Source organism: Oncorhynchus mykiss, chromosome 9 (genome assembly GCF_013265735.2).
Source record: "Oncorhynchus mykiss isolate Arlee chromosome 9, USDA_OmykA_1.1, whole genome shotgun sequence".
NCBI classification, from domain to species: Eukaryota; Metazoa; Chordata; class Actinopteri; order Salmoniformes; family Salmonidae; genus Oncorhynchus; species Oncorhynchus mykiss.
Genome location: NC_048573.1, coordinates 12015605 through 12036036, shown reverse-complemented (window position 1 = coordinate 12036036; position 20432 = coordinate 12015605). Strand labels below are relative to the sequence as shown.

Sequence of the window (20432 nt, the reverse complement as noted above, 5' to 3'; positions counted from 1 at the left end):
GAAGTCTACACTCCCAGTGGGCCCCTTGGACTGTCTGGAATTGAAGAACATTTGTCTAAAATCTTTGAGGTGGAACTTGAACCTACAGATTTTTCGCTGAACGGGGGGAGGGGTGGGGTTAGGGTCAAGGTTAGGGGAGGACTCTGTCTGTCTTTCTCCAGTGTGTGTGTGCGCGCGCATGTGCGTGTGTGTGTGTGCATTAGCCACACCATGGTAGAGGTGGTTGGGTTTAGATTCAGGATTGTGGGAGGGTACTATCTGTCTGTCTTTCCCCAGTGAGGGGCCACCATCTGGGGTCTTGTTTCTAGAGCCGGTGGGGTCAGCGGGCCCTGGTGGATCAGCCCCTTCTAACCCCACCTGTCAAACATGGACACCATTTGTTGTTACTAGAAATAAACCCTAATCTACTGGTTATCTCAACCAGACACCAGAGCCAAGCATTTAGAGAGTATAACACTACAACATTCTATGGCAGCCATGTTAGCTCACATTAATAGTATTAAATGGGGAATATTTAAATAATGCTATATTATATTAGAATTATGAAAAAACTCTCTAAATCAGGGGTTCTTTTTTCAGCTTGAGACCCAAATGACCCACCTCTCACATGCCCAGACCCACTTTGGGTCCTGACCCATAGTTTCTGAAACCCTGCTCTACTATATGGCCCCAGCCATCTTAGAAGAATGTACCTCCTCATGTAGTTTCCTTTCCTCTGTCGCAAAATAAAGACTTTTCCTTCACTACCTCTCTCTGTCATTCTTCCTCTCTTTCTTTCACTCGTTCTCCATCTCCCTCTCAAGACAGGTGTGTGTGGATGTGTGTACGTGTGTGTGTGTGTGGTGTGTATGTGTGTGTGGGAGTGTGATCCCGTCATTGCATGTTTTCAAATGTTCACAGCCATTTGTTGTTCCCCCTAAATCAACCAATTTGTCTAAAACACGTCAGCAGAGAGGATACCATTGGCCATATAGAGAGGCCTTATATTCCAAAGCTTTGGATTTCTATTAAACTGCCCACTTGTCCTTTTAACAGTGTTATACAGCAGATAGATACCTTTAGATGTGTGGGTGGGTTGTTGTGTTTTAAATACAGGTAGACACAGAGAGAATTGGATAGTGCTTGACCTGGAGAGAGAAAGAGAAGGAGAGAGACTGAGTGAAATAGAGAGAGAGAGAGAGAGAGAGAGAGAGAGAGAGAGAGAGAGAGAGAGAGAGAGAGAGTAAGAGAAAGTGAGAGGGAAAGAGAGAGAGGGACAGAGTGAGGGAATTCATGTCACAAAGGCATTGATAAGAGCTCCACACACACACACACACACACACACACACACACACACACACACACACACACACACACACACACACACACACACACACACACACACACACACACACACACACACACACACACACACACACACACACACACACACACACACACACACTTGGCACCTGGGGGAAAAAACTAACCAGAGGACTACATACAATGCATCTGTCCTTATTACACCCACTGCCCTTATCTCTGTGCTTTGTTTTGTTTTGATGGGGAGAGGAGGTTATTTGTTTACTTTCTGGGTCAGGGAGAGCATAACACACACACACACTGATTGTCTTGTCAAGGAAAAAGGGACCAACATTTGACTACCCAAAGTAGCTGGGTAGGTATTGTAGCTACAGGACTTTTCAGACAAATACTGACCAACAGCAACCCTGACTCATGGAACCCCTGACTAATGGAACCGCTGTCTCATGGAACCCCTGACTAATGGAACCGCTGTCTCATGGAACCCCTGACTAATGGAACCGCTGACTCGTGAAACCCCTGACTCATGGAACCCCTGACTCATGAAACCGCTGTTAATGGAACCCCTGACTCATGGAACCGCTGACTCATGGAACCGCTGACTCATGAAACCCCTAACTTGTGGAACCCCTGACTCATGGAAACCCTGACTCATGGAACCCCTAACTTGTGGAACCCCTGACTCATGGAACCCCTGACTCATGAAACCGCTGTTAATGGAACCCCTGACTCATGAAGCCGCTGACTCATGAAACCGCTGTTAATGGAACCCCTGACTCATGGAACCCCTGACTCATGGAACCCCTGACTAATGGAACCCCTGACTCATGGAACCCCTGACTCATGAAACCGCTTTAATGGAACCCCTGACTCTTGGAACCCCTGACTAATGGAACCGCTGACTCATGGAACCGCTGACTCATGGAACCCCTAACTCATGGAACCCCTGACTCATGGAACCGCTGACTCATGAAACCCCTGAGTAATGGAACCCCTGACTCATGGAACTGCTGTTAATGAAACCCCTGACTCATGGAACCCCTAACTAATGGAACCCCTGACTTGTGGAACCCCTGACTCATGGAACCGCTGTTAATGGAACCGCTGACTCATGGAACCCCTGACTCATGGAACCCCTGACTCGTGGAACCCCTAACTCATGGAACTTTCTGACTAATGGAACCCCTGACTCATGAAACTGCTGTTAATGGAACCGCTGACTCATGGAACCCCTGACTCATGGAACCCCTAACTCATGGAACCCCTGACTCATGGAACTTTCTGACTAATGGAACCCCTGAATAATGGAACCCCTGACTCATGGAACCCCTTACATACAGTGTGCTAGTATTGCAAACCATAACGACAAGGAAAACCTTGTAACACTTTGCTAACCTCTATATAGCCTGTTATAACCTCTATATAATTCTTTATAACATGTTATAACCTAAAAGTACCAGTTTGTGCTATATGGTAATTGTGCCATTCTATTGTATTGTTGTGTATCGACCACCTCGTTTTCCATTTGCATTAAACATTGAGTTCCAACATCGACTGTGTCCCTGAGGCATATATACCATTGTGCTTGGCCATACTGTTGTTTAGTAATGGCTCTGTCAAACCCAGTGTTAGGGCCAAGGTTGTGATGCAACCGTATTTTTCATGGTACTTTGATGGGAAAATCCAATCATATTGGTTTTTCATGGTTTCGACCCAACCCTGTGAATCTCTGTGCTCTACCACATATTAACTGCTTGAGTAACATTGTCTCCCATTGAAATATGTAAAGTAATGACAATTAGCGCTGGTAGCCTACACTCTTAGGGAAAAAAGGTGCTATCTGGAACCTTAAAGGTTTTTTTGGCTATCCCCATAGGAGGACCCTTTAAAGAACCCTTTTTGTTTGCAGGAAGAACCATTTTGGCTTCCATGAATAACCCTTTCTATAGAGGGTTCTACATGGAACCCAAAAGGGTTCTACCTGGAACCAAAAAGGGTTCTCCTATAGCGACAACCTTTTTTCTAAGAGTGTATCGGTTAAGAGCATTGGGCCAGTAACCAAAAGGTTGCTTGTTCGAATCTGCCGATGTGCCCTTGAGCAAGGCACTTAACCTTAATTGCCACTGTAAGTCTCTCTGGATAAGAGTGTCTGCTAAATGACTATAATGTCATGTGTAATGTAGCCATCAAGTCCCTTTTCGCTTCACCATTTCAGAAAACATCCACCCATCAAGCCCCTTTTAGTTTCACCATTTCAGAAACCATCCAGAAAGCATTGATATGTGTGGTTGTCTCACCTAGCTATCTTAAAATGTAACTGTAAAATGTGAAGAAAGAAAATGATATATGCCAGTTTTGGTCAATTGGGTAGGCTAGAAGTGCTTGGGGGAAAATTGTGTGTCTGTTTGTGTGTTTGTACATTGCGATGCGTAATAACACTCTCACGTGGTATTGGCGTTTTGTTTGTTTGTGCCCCTGTAAAACACACACATCTCACCACCCCACCTTTATTTCTCTTGTTTTTTTGTTGTTTTTTTTTGTCCTTGTAAATTTCCGTAACTCTAACACAAAAAGTGAGCTCTTTTAATATATAGAAAGAGCATAACATTTTGACATGCACTTGTTGTTTCGTTTTTTTTTTAAATGTTTTCTTTTTAGCTGACAACACCTAACAAAGGCAACAATCTGAACAGAGAAAGTAAAAAAAGAAATTTAAAGAAAAGAACAAAAATAATAATAAAGAAACAACCAACAAAGAACTTTTGAAAACGTCCGTCTGTAGTGCGGAGTTTCATTTTCTAACAATATGCATTTCTGCCATGTTTGTTACTTTCATCATTACTTCATCTCAGAATATACTACTACAAAAATACTACTCAAATACTACTACATACATAAACAGCCTGGACTTGACTTCACAATAGTTTCTATAATTGTTCCACGGCTGTTTTGTCCTTAACAATGTTGCAATATACACTTAATAAGGTTTATATGTTTGTAGATGTTAAAATGTCCTTGATCAAACTACTTATCCAGAGAATGGAGAGAAAGGGAGGTATGTTGAAATGTACACATTTTTTTTACAGTATTACTAATACTACAACAATATTATATAAACGCAAGCAAAATTTTAAATATATATTTTTTTATCACTAAATACTACTACTAACCCGTTTGTAGCCATCATTTTATGATTATAAAGCATTCAAAAAATGGTATTCCATGTAAGTATATGGCTAGGTTTACACTGAAAAATCATTTTGGGAGTGTGTGTGTGTGAGGTGTCTTATTTAACTTTAACATCTATCCTGTGCCCCATACCTAAGTCTATACTTTCCCCCAAAATAATAGTAGCACAACATTAATATCTATACAACGTTAATAATACTAGCTAACCTGTCTAGTTTTTACAACGTTAATAATACTAGCTAACCTGTCTAGTTTTTACAATGCTAATAATACTAGCTAACCTGTCTAGTTTTTACAACGTTAATAATACTAGCTAACCTGTCTAGTTTTTACAGCGTTAATATTACTAGCTAACCTGTCTAGTTTTTACAACGTTAATAATACTAGCTAACCTGTCTAGTTTTGACAACTTTAAAAAATGCATAACTCAAATATTAGGTCAAAACAGGAATAAGTATTTCCCTAGACAAAGTAAAAATGCATATCTTATTAATTAGCATCTTACGTATTGTCTTAAGACGTTTCTTAAGTATTATGCTGAGTGTGTTCGGACTCCGTGTAAACCTAGCCACATGTTTCTGTTCCATACCCATCGTCAATCCCCAACATACACACATTTTTGCATCCGAATTGGAGAAAAAAAAAACACATCCCATAGATCTCTCGTAGATTGTAAAGTTGTTTTTTTAAGTATTGTATTTAAAATAGTTTTGTATCTCAGTCTCACAAAAAAAAATAGCTTCTGATAACTGAAAAATAATAACAATCAAAAAACATAATAATAAATTTAAAAAACGAGAAAAAAAAAATTCAAAAAGAAAATTCTCCAAATCACCGCTTGAGAATAAGCAGAGAAAGTTGGGTATAAAATAAAATATTAAAATGAATAGAAGGACCAAGAAAAAAAATTATACATTTTTTCCAGATTATCAACATACCTTCAAATGGCATGACCACTGTATTTACCACCTCGACAGACACACAGCTGTGAATCCAATGAGAAGTCTCACTAAAATGATTTAAAACTGTAAAGTTACGAGATGAATGAAAATGTATCCTGTCTTTTATCTCACAGGATCTTGGTTATAACCTGTTATAACTGTGAGTCAATGACATATAGGCGTCAACGTACAATATATTTTACACTGTACTGTGCGTCCGTATATAATCGTGAAACTCTAGCGGATACTCAACAGCTGCAGCCATATCAAGGAAAAAGGGCTAAATGAAAACTCCGGAACCATAACCTTTGCTCTATGACCTTTGACCTATGACCTTGGTGGTCCCGAGCAGGGGTCAAGGTCTGGGCATTTTCACCTAACCTAAATCTATATAAGGTATGTATGTTTATTCAGACATTGGTCATTTAGTTGGACCGCTATAGTGAAAGCTTGGCAAGGTAAGTGTGAATATTTTTTGTTGTTGAAAGATAAAAACAATCATGAGCAACAGCGGCCATGTCTTTGACCTCAGCTGTCTGTTTGTTTAATTTGATTATTCAGCGTATCCAGATATATCTAATCTCAAAATATCTCTAATTATTGTTAAATCTCTTTCAGGCTCAGCAGTTATTGGAATCGGTCAATTTCTGCACAGGTACATTTAGGAGAATTTGTATAGTAGGCCGTACAGAGAAGCTGTGTTTGGACCTTGTTATCATAGATAACCAAAGCTGATTCTGATAACAATAATATATAGATTGACAGTTGGGTCTTTGCTGCGTTGCCTTGGGAGACCATCTGAGAAGTCTTTGGTACGACTTCAGACCCCAAAAACCCCAGTGTTCAGGGGGATTCCACCTTATAAAGGGAATAATATGCTGTTTATTTTCTTTACATGTTTGGATGTGAAGAAGAAAGAAATAAGGAAACGGAGTAAGAGTATTCACTCAACATCACCTAAGGAATGAATGTGCTGGTGGACTATTTCATCACAAAGCTCTAATAACTTTGAATTGAATTGAATGAAAACCCACTGAATGACCATGTCTGGTGTTACACAGAAATCTACCCCCCCCCCCTTTACATCTGGTGTTACAGAACAATCATTCCCCATATAAAACGTTTTCAGAACTTGGGTGTGGAGACATAACCAGAAACTGTGTTTTAGTGTTTGTTTTTATCTTGCACATAGCATCTAAAATCTCTGTTCAAACGTACAAAATTACAATATGCTGTGTCTTGTTTTCTTCCCTTCAGATGGATAGATAGGCTTTTAGGTTATTTACAATGTACACGTGAACGTGACCAGGCCACATATATTACTGTATTGTATATGCAGGACAGTCAGATGATAATTTGGGTTGGATAACATGCATGTAGCACGGTTAGCATCATTAGGTATCACAACACTTGGGCTATATGCATGGTCACAGATTGATAGGGTAGAAGGTCCAGCTGCGTTTCTCACCCATCGAAATAGAATTCCTAGAATGGCCATTCACATTCAAATCAACAGTAACAGCGGCCATGTTTCTATTCCTACGGTTTCTACCACTCCCATGTTCCTTACAGTATTTCTCATCAACAGTAACATAAGAGATAATTGCACAAGAGCACACATGCAGTAGTTGTTCACAAAAGAGGCATCGGCATGGTATGGCAGTATGGCCAAGTAGTAAGATTAGATTAGTAAGATTGTTTTGTTTTTTTCACAGGGTTTTTTCTTCGTTTTTCCCTTAAGCAGGACATTAAGAAGAACATACTTCAAAAGCTTGTACCCACTGGTCAATTCCAGCTGCCTTTTCAGTTTTGTTGTGTCTTTCCAGTTTATTTCCAGGTTTGTTTTGATGGTGGTGTAGGTTGAATTTATAATTTGGCAAAGACTTTATATTTGCTAGTAGTCAGGCAATCAAGGGTTCATTTGTGCTTTTCTTCTTGATTCCTTTCCCAGGTTCAGACAAAAATGGGGTCACAAAATGATCCTAATCTTTGTCATAGATTAAGATGTGTCTGAATACAGAGGGTTAAAAGAAGGATAAATAAGCAAATAAATGAATGGATGAAAAACCGAGAACAAAATGAAATATCAATTCAACAGCCCTTTCTGAAGTTGACAAGGCCAGAATAAAACATGCATTAGGGTCTTTGATTTTACTCATTTAGAAGATATAGAAAAATAGGATTATGAAAAAATAGTTTTCAGATGTGTTAAATGTGCAAGCGTGTGTGTGCGGGTGTGTGTTACATATGTTGCAAGTGTGTGTGTGTGTGTGTGTGTGTGTGTACATCTACATTACTCGTGGCTACTCGATCCCAATAACTGGACGAGACAGCTGTTTGAATCCATTCCAAGCAGTCCTAGATCCTTATTAAACACCCAGCCAAAACCACTTTCACCAGCAGCAGCTTCCAACAGCCATAAAACCAGACAGTACTGTAGGTACCCATCTGTCTCTCTCCAAAACCCACAACAAGCATCTGAAAAACTCTCTCTCTTTTCCCTAACCTCTCCCCCTTCCCTCTTTTTCCTCTGCCCCTTCCCCCCGTTCTCTCTTTCGCAGAGTTGTTGCCCCAAATCTCGCCCTATTCCCTATGGTCCCTAGTTAAAAGTGGTACCCTAGCATGGTGCCATTTGGGACACAGCCAGACTTTCCATTCACAACCAGCTGAGAAATCTGTCTGAAAAGGGTCTCTGTGTCTCTCGCCGTGCAACCAGACACTGTGACACATCGACAGATTACACACACAGACACGCACTCACTCACACACACACACATCTACACATCTACACACGCACCCACACACACACAAATCTGAAACTCTAGCTAACGTGTCATCGTAGCCTCTTAAATGTCACTGGCTAAGCAGTAAGCAGTTTAGGAGAGGAATTAGACTCCTCTGTCTGTGTATAAAGTGTGTGTGTGTGTGTGAGTGTGTGTTTAAGGGGCCTTACTGTATCATGTATCCTAATATCAGCAGGTGACGGGCCTTCAACTCCATCTCATGTGGAGTTAGCCTATAGATATAAATACAAACCTTGCTGGCTCTCACCTCACCATAGGGGTTTCAACGATAAGCCAAATGTATTTTAGCTTGGAAAGGACACTGATTGTGCGTCCCAAATGGCACACTATTGCCTAGTGTGCACTTTGTAGGGAATAGATGTTCACTCTGAACGCAGCCTCAGTCTGCAAACAGAACAGCTTTAACATGACTTCCTGGTTCTCTAGCTACCCATGGACAGCAGGTGTAAAACACTGGTGACAGTCTATCCCTCACAACGCTGACATTGAGACACACTGACTCTAGACCAGGGATCTCCAACGCTATTCCTGGAGAGCGACCGTCCTCACGGATTTCACTCCAACCCTAAACCGCCGAACCTGATTCTAATAACCCAGCTGGTTGATAAGCTAAATCAGGTTAGTTACAACTGGGGTTGAATTAAAAGCTGCAGGAGGGTAGCTCTCCAGGAACAGGGTTGGAGAGCTCTGGTCTAGTCAGTGTCTCAATGTCAGCGTTGTGAGTGATGTCACCAGTGTTTTACACCTGCTGTCCATGGGTAGCTAGAGAACCAGGAAGTCATGTGCTCTGCCCTAGACACTGGAAGGGTACATAGTGTGGATACATAACAATGTAGTAGATATAAATAGTTTGACCGGCCTGGTCCTCTATTGTCATTCACCTCTCCCTACTCTTGCTATCTCTGTCTACCCCACGTTTTTTGTCTGAACTTTTACCCACATACTGTGCATGTGGGTTAAAGATCAGACTCTACCGTGTGGAGCTTCATAGAGTGGTTATAAAGCATCTTAGCTTGGCGACAAAGCTTCATATAATTTTTCAGGGTTCTGTAACCTACTGTAACCATCCTCCCCTGGTTTTGCCTCTTAGGTACTACAATAAGAGACAGAGAGAAACTCCCTCATCTCCTCCTCCACAACACCCACACCATCCCTCCTTCCCTCTCTCCCAAGTATAGATTTAAAGAGATGAAATGTCGTGACGGTTGTAAGAACAAAGTGAAACGCGGTGAGGAGTTAAAATGAAAAGAATGGGATGGGTGGAATACAAGGTATATAAGAGGAAATCATTAGTATTTTTAAAAAGACACAAAGCACCTGCATACATTTGTACAATTAGAGAACACAGAGTCACAGCTAAATGATAACCAGCCATCAAATGAAGTACGGTTTGTACATCAAAATATATATCTATTTTTTTGGGGGGGGGGGGGATATGATATTTATGTTTAATCAGCAAATATAGAACTAAGCATGCAATCAGATTCATAACGATAAATGATTCAATAATAGCGTGTGATCGGTTCTTCGTCTGTCGCGGCAATGGACAAGCACAGTGCGCTTGAACTGATGACACACAGGGTGTTTAGTCTCAATCTAATGTTTGCTCCATAACGGTGGCTGATTAACATCGACCTTGACGACGATGACAACGATGACAGCGCGACAGAACACATCAGAACACACCAGCTGTTCAGTTAGACCTATGAATGACTGATGTCACATCCTTTCGGTTTCACTTCACCCTGCTGCCCTCCCCGCCATTATCACAGCAGCAGAGAGCCAATGGAATCGGCTGAACAAAGTGCTTACTTTACCGCCCTCAGACCGAGCTCCGACTCAATGGCAGCCCAGTGCAGTAACAGTAACCTCATTGTGTTAAGAACCCCCTAGTCAAGGGAGAGCATTAAATACCCTCCTCCTGGTTTAGTACATAACCATACAGTATCTTTCACATGTAAAAATGCATGTCACATACTACTACACAGTGCTTTAGGAAACCCTTAAACATCGACCTTGTTCATCATATCTATTCCCAAAGCTGTTGGTTCAACACCATTTGTTCTCTCGGCTGTGTTTGTGTGGAATGGGGGACAAGGAAGGAAGGAGAGTTCCCATTTTACAACAGTGGATGACTTGTACTGCTACATAATCTTTTAAGAGTGCCCAGAATTATTTTAATTCTGGAATGAGTCCGGAATTATCAGATTTGGAGCACTCTATAACCAATCAAATCTCCTTGGATCTCTACCAAACATTCTCCTTCGAGCTTTCCCTCAAACACACAAAACGTACCTTTAAGAACAAGGCAAAAGACACCTACAGTACTGCATCTTATTTCAACATTCACATCCCCCTGAAACACTGTGCATATATCTGCATGTCAAATATAGAAATATACAGTACAGAAATATACCAGGTGACAAACCACCAATTCACCAGACAACAATTAAGATAAAAACCATCATGTCTAGTCCGTATGAAGATGGAGTGTAGGTGGGATATAGTCTTTACTGGATGGGTATGTTGAGGACTGAGGCAGTTTGAATGACAACAACCTTGTCCCTATCGCAGTAGTGGATACAACATTGATTAGAACATCTTGTTGGGTGGGTAAGTAGTGGGCATTTGGGCAATAGATTGCATGGGCGTGGTGAGGCTGTGGGAATAGTTTTTAAGTTTTTATTACATGTCTGTGTGCATCACATATCAAAGATTGTGTTCACCCTCCAACCAAATACCCTCCAGCCTGTCGTATCCCTGGACGTGCTGCGGTGTGTACTGGTATCCATTTTAGCCATATGCTCTTGGAAAGCCATTGGATCAGTTGATCTGTGGACTCTGCAGGGTATATCGGCAGTCATACAATGCAACACTGTGTGTCTGTGACCATGCAAAGTCCACTACCACTAACACCAACACCACCATGACACTGTGGAATTATAAAATCACACTCCCCACTCGCACTCAGATGCTTTTAACAACTGAAAGCTCCATCTTTACCATGGCGAGATAAGGAGAACATGAAGTAACAGTAGAACTGCTTTCCATTTGCCAATCGTGCAGACAGACAGACACAGATATAGGGTGTGGACTGGACTGGAGTTTTTCAAATGTTTTTAAAATCAAAGAGACAAATTAGCTCATATTCTCCCATCTCAGTGACCTTTTTGTAAATACACTGAGCTCTATTCATTAAATGTCCAACCACCACCAAGGTAAATTCAAAATGACTACTCTCGTGTTGTGGCGTAGCCTAAGAAGCCAAAATCTGAATTGTTCAAACCAGCTTTAAAAAAAATAGGGAGAAATTTAACTAGGCGGTTTTCTGAACAATACGTTTGGTAAATCATCTGGTCTTGTGGGCACACACTAGCAGCAGGAAAGCACGCTCTCCAAGATCATTTACATACACCAGATGGTCGGCATGGATACGACAGTGCATCCAGGGAACCTTACCTTTGACCAGCCAAGAGATTTAGATAACCTACATAGTGATGTTTTAAACTCAGTGGCTTTAAATTGGTCTTCAATCTATTCATGAGGAGAGATGGACAGAGAGAGGGGTTGTATGGGCTTGTGAGGAAAAGCTCCACCTTCCCATATGATGGAGAATTTCTTAGAAATGATTTGATTGGGGGGTTTCATGTGGGGTTTCGTACGCTGTGTAGGGGAATGCCTTTAGAGACAAGGGTGGGGTGGTGTAGGAATGATTGTGTACTGCTTCTTCTCTTCGCCACTGGAGTCAGGCCACTCACATCTTCATCTTCATCTTTGGCTTCCTCACGACTCGCCACAGCAAAAGAAGGGGGGTCAGTCCATGTTTGCTTCTTCGATCGGTGAAAAAAATAGGAAGTGCTTCTCAGAGAACTGAGAAAATCATTGTCAGCCTTGACAAAGTATTGTTTTGTTGGTTTGAAGAATATGGAATCCGGTATGTAATTAGCTTCATTCTTCATTCCACTTTCTCCGGGCATCTCATCCATCGTCCGATATTGATCCAGTCCTAAATCCTTCATTTATCATGGGTGAGTGCGTTCGTCCTTTAGAGTCAGGGAAAGACAGGCAAACCACTGATCAGTCTACCAAAAAAAGAAGAAGCTATTCTCTTCCTCCGTCCATTCCATCCTTTATAACAAGGTCCCCTTTACAACGAGGGCAGGTTGGAGTCAGGGAAGTGGCCAGTAACTGATCTGTAGTGGTTTTAGTCTCAAGTTGGGGGTCGCAATGCAGGCTCATTCAGCGCTACGTAGTGTCAAGGGCATCATGTCTTAAAGGGAACGTTCAAGAGCCGAAAGCTTATAAAGCTTCTTAGAGTGGCTATGAAGCTTAGTAGAGTGGTTATGAAACCTTCGAGAGCAAAGGGTGTCCCATTTGCTTATCTGAGCTCTGATCATGTCCCAAAGCTTATGAAGCTTCTTAGGGTAGCTATGGAGCTTCGTAGAGGGGTTATGAAGCATCTTAGAGTGGCCACGAAGCTTAAAATGGTTTCAGAGGGCTGTTTCACAGCATGTCTGATGACTGAGTCTATGTTGATGAGGGACTACAATTCAGTCTTTACAAAGGTTGTCAGCTAATATTTGCGATGGCGACATTTACCATGGAAATATTTCTCTAGCTACTGAACAATGTTGTTAATGTTAAGTCAATCAGAACTATATTAGTTAAATTGTTTTAGTCTTTGTGGTTTACTGTAAAGTAAGTACAGCTCCCTTTTTCACACTATTAGCAATGTACTATAGAGTAAGCTTGGATTGCACATTAAGTATTAGAAAGCCTCCAGAAAGCTTCTGCTGATAAAATATTACCTCTTTAGATACTACGGTTGCATTCAAGTACACGAGGAAAAGTAACAATAAATTAGCAATATGATTAAGTGCTTAAAAACATAAAAATAAAACAACTGAGCAATTGTTTAAAAAAAAGAAAGAAATTGTTTTAAATGCAAACTGGCCATGTTTTAGTGTTATAAGCTAAGTGTAATTATAGCTGTTCCGTTTCAGCCATTTTGTGTGAATTATAAGCGTGCAAATGCTCTGTAAGATTCACTGAAGGGCTATTGTTTGTTGGACAGTATTTTGGGATTTGGTGTTGGATAGAATAGGTCCATAAGGATTTCTACCGTTACCATGGGAGTGATGCGTTCTGAATCAGTTATATTCTGTTATTTCTAAAAGTTAAACGACTCCTCTCCTCCTCCCGCCATCACTTGCACTTTAGCACAACAGCCCATATGGTTTCATAAAGTGCCTCAAGAGTTGTGCAGACTTATTTGCAATTCAGAATGTGTACATATTTATACTTTATATTTACATTAAAAGGATTGAAAGGCATGATATTCTCCAAGCTAGCTGGCATTTGTCTTTTTTTTCTTTTTAAAAGGAATAACATTAGCATCCTGTTGTTAAGAGCTAGACTTGTGTAAATGACTGAATGGTTAAAAAACAAACGGTGAGAAGCTAATTCAAACTAATTAGTCAAAAGTATTTCATGTAGCTGCCTTTTTTTTTGTGTGAAATATTTCTGTTAGCGGTAGTGTTCAAATCAAACATATTGCAAATATTATACAGCTTCTGAGGTGTTTGGCTATTGTTGCTTAGCGAGGTTGTAGCCAATCCTTCTGAACTTTCTTGGGGAACTTTTCCATTTCATTTTCTAAAGAGAATGAGGTTCATTCGTTCATTGGGCCTCTGGAAACTCTTAAAATGATTTCATGTTACTTCTTCTTCCATCTTGTCTCCTCTCTTCCTCTTCCTCCTTCCTCTTCCTCCGGGCTACACGACATCCGACTCGACCACGCATTGCTCCGTGTATTCCTTCACCAGCTCCACATTCAGTGTCTGGCAACAGAATTCGGCCATGGGTTTCCACATGGGAGGATCCAGGAACATCTGGCACATGACGTGCCCCTTCAGGGTGGTGGCGTGGCGCCTCAGGTGACTCAGGAACTGATGGAGCACCAGGCCTATGTCCTTGCCAAACACGTCGATGTTGAGGTAGTACGTGTCCGTCCCAACTCCGCGAGGACCTCCAGGAACCCAGAAGGGGTGGGTGCACAGGCTGGCCACAGTGGGGGTGTAGCGGTCGTCCACCATCCAGTCGATGTCCTTGAATGAATCAATTCATCAATTTTATTTGAGAAATGTGAAATACATATAGAGCTGCCCCAGCCATGGGAGTACGACAATACATTAAACAAATCAGCAATGATTAAAAACACACATTTTTATGAAAGTTTCCAGAAGTTTGCAATCCTAAAGCATGATAAAGTCAACTGACTTATTTCCATTGTGGTCCTCCTGTGATTATAATCTTACCTTCTTCAGAAGAATAACCATGTTGCTGGGCACTGGCTTGAACGGCTGCCAGTCCTGGACGATGGTAGCGTTAGGGAGCACGTTGGACATCAGGCCCGAGTTGAGGAACATCTGGTGGGCCTCGTTGAGGTCCAGAAGGACAGGGGGAACCAGAGGGGTGTCAGAACCCTGGGGGGTACCTTCGGAGTAGGTGGGGAGGGTCACAACTGGTCCCAGTTCGGAGAGCCGGAGCTTGAGATCTTCAGCGTTGAAGCGAACCAGCAGTATGCCCTTAGGGAGAAAGGTAGTGGTGAAATGGCGTAGGGTAAAGAGATGCTTGTATGGTTGGATAATAGACTGTGAATCAAATGTATCACATAATGAAGCATTGTGAAAGGTTAAATCTGTCATTTTGGTAAAACATGCTTCCCTGACAATTTTGTAAACTTTGTAAACTGCAAAAGTAGATTTGAGTTATAATGGCTTGACTCAAGTCTGAGTCTAGTCACAAATATAACGACTATAGAAATAACTAGAAACAAAATTGACAACTTGGAATACTTGACTTATGGTACAAATCAATCAATTAACCAATCAACCAAGCAATTAACCAATCAACCAAGCAATTAAATAATCAACCAATACCTACCTGTTTGGTGATTAGGCGGTACTTCTGGAAGTCCTTGGGCCCCAGCTGGTCGTCGCGGGTCAGCCTGGTCACCTTCACCTCAGGCCACTTGGACTTGACCAGTTGAGAGCAGAACCGTAGCAGCACCCCTGCCACGCCCTTCCCCCTTTCCTGGGGGGCCACACGTAACCCCTCCACCAGCATGGTCTCACCATCGTCAATCACACACACCGACTCCAGGGCAATCTGTTGAGGGAAGAGAGGAGAAATGAAGAAGAGAGGGATAAAGGAGATGGGGAAGAAAGGAGAGGGGAAGAGAAAAACAAAGGGAGATTATGAACAACTGAATAAATACATTTTGTGAGTCATTTTCTTGTCATTTTTTCATGGTTGTTTCTAGGTAATAGAACTCTCAATGGTTCCAAAGTGGAACAGGTTCCTTTAGGACTCTTCTAACATGGATTCTATTTATATGGTAACACCCTTGTAATGCTCTTGTCACTCCTTCTCACAACACTTTGCCCTGCTTGCGTGCAAAGAAGTAGTGTGGCGGCAGGTTGGTCTCGGACAGCCAGGTGATGTAGCTTCTAATACAGCCCTTATAATGGCCTTATAAAAATGCTATAACACATTTATAACACTCTTTAATAACCATTTTTCACCATTTTGACCTGCTTACGTGCCAGTATGATGGTGCGGTTGCGCTCGGACAGCAATGCTTGTTAGCGTTCATAACACTCTTATAACACCCGTAATAGAACCCTTATACACATGCTATAACAGGTTTATGACACACTTTATAACCTTTTCTCACCACTTTGCCCTGCTTGCGGGCCAGTATGACAGTGCGGTTGGACTCGGATAGCCAGGCGGTGTAGCGGGTCGGTAGGTAGTCCAGCCCTCCGTAGATGTCTTGGCTTATGGCCATGATCTCATCAAAGTCCTCCTCCGTCGCCACGGTGAACTGCAGGCCTGTCTGGGGCGGAGTCTCAGGGAGCTGGGGGCGGGGCAGGCTATTCTCAATCTTCATCCTTACAGCTGGGGGGGAAGCGAGGGAAGAGGAGGGAGGAGAAAGAAATGGAGGAGGAGAAAGGAAAGGAAAGAGAAAGTGGGGATGTAGGAAAGGAAAAAGGTTGGAGAAGGAAGATGAAGGAGAGAAAGGGAGTGAGAGAGAAAGGTGGAAAAAGGCAAGAGAGAGAGAGAGATAGATCGATGAAGAGATGGGGAAGAGAGAGGATAGGAATGAGGGAGAGTAGATTGAGAGATTGATAGAGATGGGGTAGAGAGGATAGGAATGAGGGAGAGAGTAGATTGAGAGGGAGAGATATTTATAGAGATGGGGAAGAGAGAGGAGATGAATGAGGGAGAGAGGAGATTGAGAGGGGGAGAGATTGATAGAGATGGGGTAGAGAGAGGATAGGAATGAGGGAGAGAGATCGATAGAGATGGGGAAGAGAGAGGATAGGAATGAGGGAGAGAGATTGATAGAGATGTGGTAGAGAGAGGATAGGAATGAGAGAGAGAGTAGATTGAGAGGGAGAGAGATTGATAGAGATGGGGAAGAGAGAGGATAGGAATGAGGGAGAGAGTAAATTGAGAGGGGGAGAGATTGATAGAGATGGGGAAGATAGAGGATAGGCGTGAGGGAGAGAGATTGATAGATATGGGGAAGAGAGAGGATAGGAATGAGGGATAGAGTAGATTGAGAGGGGGAGAGATTGATAGAGATGGGGAAGAGAGAGGATAGGAATGAGAGAGAGAGTAGATTGAGACGGGGAGAGATTGATAGAGATGGGGAAGATAGAGGATAGGAATGAGGGAGAGAGTAGATTGAGATGGGGAGAGAGAAAGATAAAGGTAAAGAGAGTAGGAGTATAAATGAGAATATGATCTCATTCAATTAATCTGGCAAAGAGTATATATATTTGTTGCTTTATGCCTACAAATCTAGGATCTTAATTTGATTACCCTGATGCAGGAGATCTGTAATGCAGGAAATGTAAAACCTGTAGTGTATTTGAGGTTTAAAAAGGCTTCTGAAGTTTGTCATTTTTTGTAATTTTCCCTTCCAAAAAAATCTATCAACCCCTACAAAACTATCCATAAATTATAATCCACTTAGACGGCATTTACACAGGCAGCCCAATTCTGATCTTTTTCCACTAATTGGTATTTTGACCAATCGGATCAGCTCTTTTGCCCATAATTGGGCAAAAAAAATCTGAATTAGGCTGCCTGTAATGGTTTTCCTCCTCTTAGTCTGAAGAGGAGAGGCGAGAAGTATCGGAGGACCAATATGCGGCGTGGTAAGTGTCCATGGTTGTTTATTAAACACATAAACTGAACACTCCAGACAAAACAATAAACGTAACGTGAAAACCGAAAACAGTACCGTGTGGTGTAAAACACAGACACGGAAACAACCACCCACCAAACAACAGTGAAACCCAGGCTACCTAAGTATGATTCTCAATCAGAGACAACTAACGACACCTGCCTCTGATTGAGAACCATACTAGGCCAAACACAGAAAAACAACCTAGACACACAAAACATAGAATGCCCACCCAACTCACGTCCTGACCAACTAAAACAAACAATTAACACAATAACTAGGGTCAGAACGTGACACTGCCTGTGTACGTGCAGACATAATAATTCACATTTTCTGTTCCTGCAAAATTATTTTCCTGCTGTAGCAAACTGGCTGAAATTAAGATCCTACATCTGTACTCATGATTTCCAGGTGTGGGTTGATGGTCACTTTATACTGAATGTTATGGATTATTCTCATATCTGTTGATAGTGATTTTATTTTTGACCTTTATTTAACTAGGCAAGTCAGAATAAATTCTTATTCCAATGACAGCCTAGGAACAGTGGGTGAACTACCTTGTACAGGGGCAGAACAACAGATTTTCACCTTCGCAGCTCAGAGATTCGTCCAACGCTCTAACCACTAGACTACCTGCCACATAATGTGGAGGTACAAGGACAGAGGACACACTGATTATACACTGCTGATAGTGTTGAATGTCATCAATACATTATGTCACCCATTTCAGGAAACTAGGCATATGTCACAGGTGACAAGAGCCATTTGAACACAATCTTTTTTTAATACATTTTTTTTTTAGCATAAATGCCTTCTGGAACATGTGAACTTTAATGTGCCTAACTAACAAACTTGTATTCAATCTGTAAATTCAAATAAAAGTGTTAAATTACGAGCCTAGCTGGTTTAGCCACAGAAAAAGTCAGCAACCTTCCCGCTAACCAAGATTGGCTGAGATAATGAGGGGGCTGGACATGCCGAGAGATGAGTTCAGATTGGTCTGCTATATAGCACGCGTCTGTCTAGTTGTGCTGGTCAGTACATCTAGGTAATCCTGTCTAATGCAGCTTTTTTTATTTTATGTATTGTGTAAAAAAAGCATAAGTGTTGCTCTCCACTTTCTGGAGGAATGAGTTTTGAAATCAGTGGAATTTGAGTATGATAGCTAAGGAGATAGAGAAAACACCTGTCTCCGGATTACATCTTCAAACTAAGGGCAACCATGGCATCTGTTAGACAGGGAGAAACATCCAACCATGATGTATACGGGTAAAATAGTCTAGCAAGCTACATGTTCAGATATTACATGTTTCTAATTTTGACAAAGTAATTTTCTTTTAAAGTTAAAGTGTACTGTTAGCTAGCGAGCTGATGTTAGCTGACTGGCTCACTAGCTAACGTTACGTTTACAATGTTATTATTCGTATCTCAGAGCCTTGATTTGGTCTTATGTACTGTATAAAAATTTGCAATTGTGTTTTTTTACATTGGATAAAAGCAGAGACACAGCGCTACAATGGGAAAGCAATTCTGCTTTGAAAGTTGATGAACTTGTAACCTCACTTTTGAAAAAATGACCTTTGAATGTTTTGGTACCTACTGGAGAGCTCTTCTTTGTCTAACCCCATTCAGCATCGTTCACACCCTCTTAAGCTTTAGTTCAACCAATCTCTTTAAGGGTTGATGCGAGCATTCTGTCCTAACAACAGCAGTCAAGATCCCAAGCTAACTAGCTAACAGTTGTCGCAGTGACATTCTATTACAATGGACACTTGCATAGTGGAGTCTTTTGTTAAGACAGGACCCCTAACCACACAAACAACACAACCCCTAACCACACAGACAACAGGACCCCTAACCACACAGACAACACAACCTCTAACCACACAGACAGCACGAACCCTAACCACACAGACGGCACGAACCCTAACCACACAGACAGCACGAACCCTAACCACACAGACAGCACGAACCCTAACCACACAGACAGCACGAACCCTAACCACACAGACAACAGGACCCCTAACCACACAGACAACACAACCTCTAGCCACACAGACAGCACGAACCCTAACCACACAGACGGCACGAACCCTAACCACACAGACAGCACAAACCCTAACCACACAGACAGCACGAACCCTAACCACACAGACAGCACGAACCCTAACCACACAGACAACAGGACCCCTAACCTAACATTCTATTACAATGGACACTTGCATAGTGGAGTCTTTTGTTAAGACATGTAGCTAGCTAGCTGAACAATGAACCATAATCCCAACTCATGATGTTACTACCCTGCATGAATCTACAGGTAGCTAACCACCAGGTTCAATGTTAGCTAGCTAACAGTTAGCTAGCTAACATTAGACTTTAACTAGCCAAGCAAATAGCTCTGAGATACAAGTAATAAGATCATACACGTAACGTTAGCTAGCTATCTAACAGTACACTTTAACTTGAAATGAAAAGACTTCATGTCAAAATTTTAAACTTGTAATATCTGAAAATTTTGCTTACCCGGGGTCGGAAATCGGAGTAGATAGCCAGAGCGAATTTACCAGCTACTTCTATCAACAGTTGTCATAGTAACATTCTATTGAAATGGATACTTGCATAGTGGAGTCTTCTGTTAAGACATGTATCTAGCTAGCTAGCTAAACAATTAACCATAATCACAACTCATGACCTTACTACCCTGCGTGAATCTGCAGGTAGCTAACCAACCAGGTTCAATGTTAGCTAGCTAACATTAGGCTATAACTGGCCAAGCAAAATGTATAACAGTGAATAATCAGTGTGTCCTCTGTCCTTGTACCTCCAGTCTGGCATCAATCACACTCTTAGAAAAAAGGGTTCCTAAAAGGCTTCTTCGGATGTCCCCGTAGGATAACCATTTTTGGTTCCAGGGAGATCATTTTTGTTTCCACATAG

General features: G+C 41.7%; 1 protein-coding gene across 1 annotated transcript in view; it reads right to left on the bottom strand.

Annotated features, from left to right (window-relative positions):
* Positions 1 to 3795: 3795 nt before the first annotated feature.
* The window catches only part of LOC110531460 (histidine N-acetyltransferase), a 44584-nt gene continuing 27947 nt past the window's right edge, over positions 3796 to 20432 (bottom strand). Inside the window, exons 2-5 of the mRNA XM_021614670.2 lie at positions 15975 to 16198; positions 15182 to 15406; positions 14554 to 14823; positions 3796 to 14343 (exon numbers count right to left, since the gene is read on the bottom strand). Of these exons, the coding sequence (XP_021470345.1) occupies positions 14011 to 14343; positions 14554 to 14823; positions 15182 to 15406; positions 15975 to 16190 (1044 nt within the window). The 5' untranslated portion in view covers positions 16191 to 16198 and the 3' untranslated portion in view covers positions 3796 to 14010. The remainder of the gene's footprint in view (positions 14344 to 14553; positions 14824 to 15181; positions 15407 to 15974; positions 16199 to 20432) is intronic.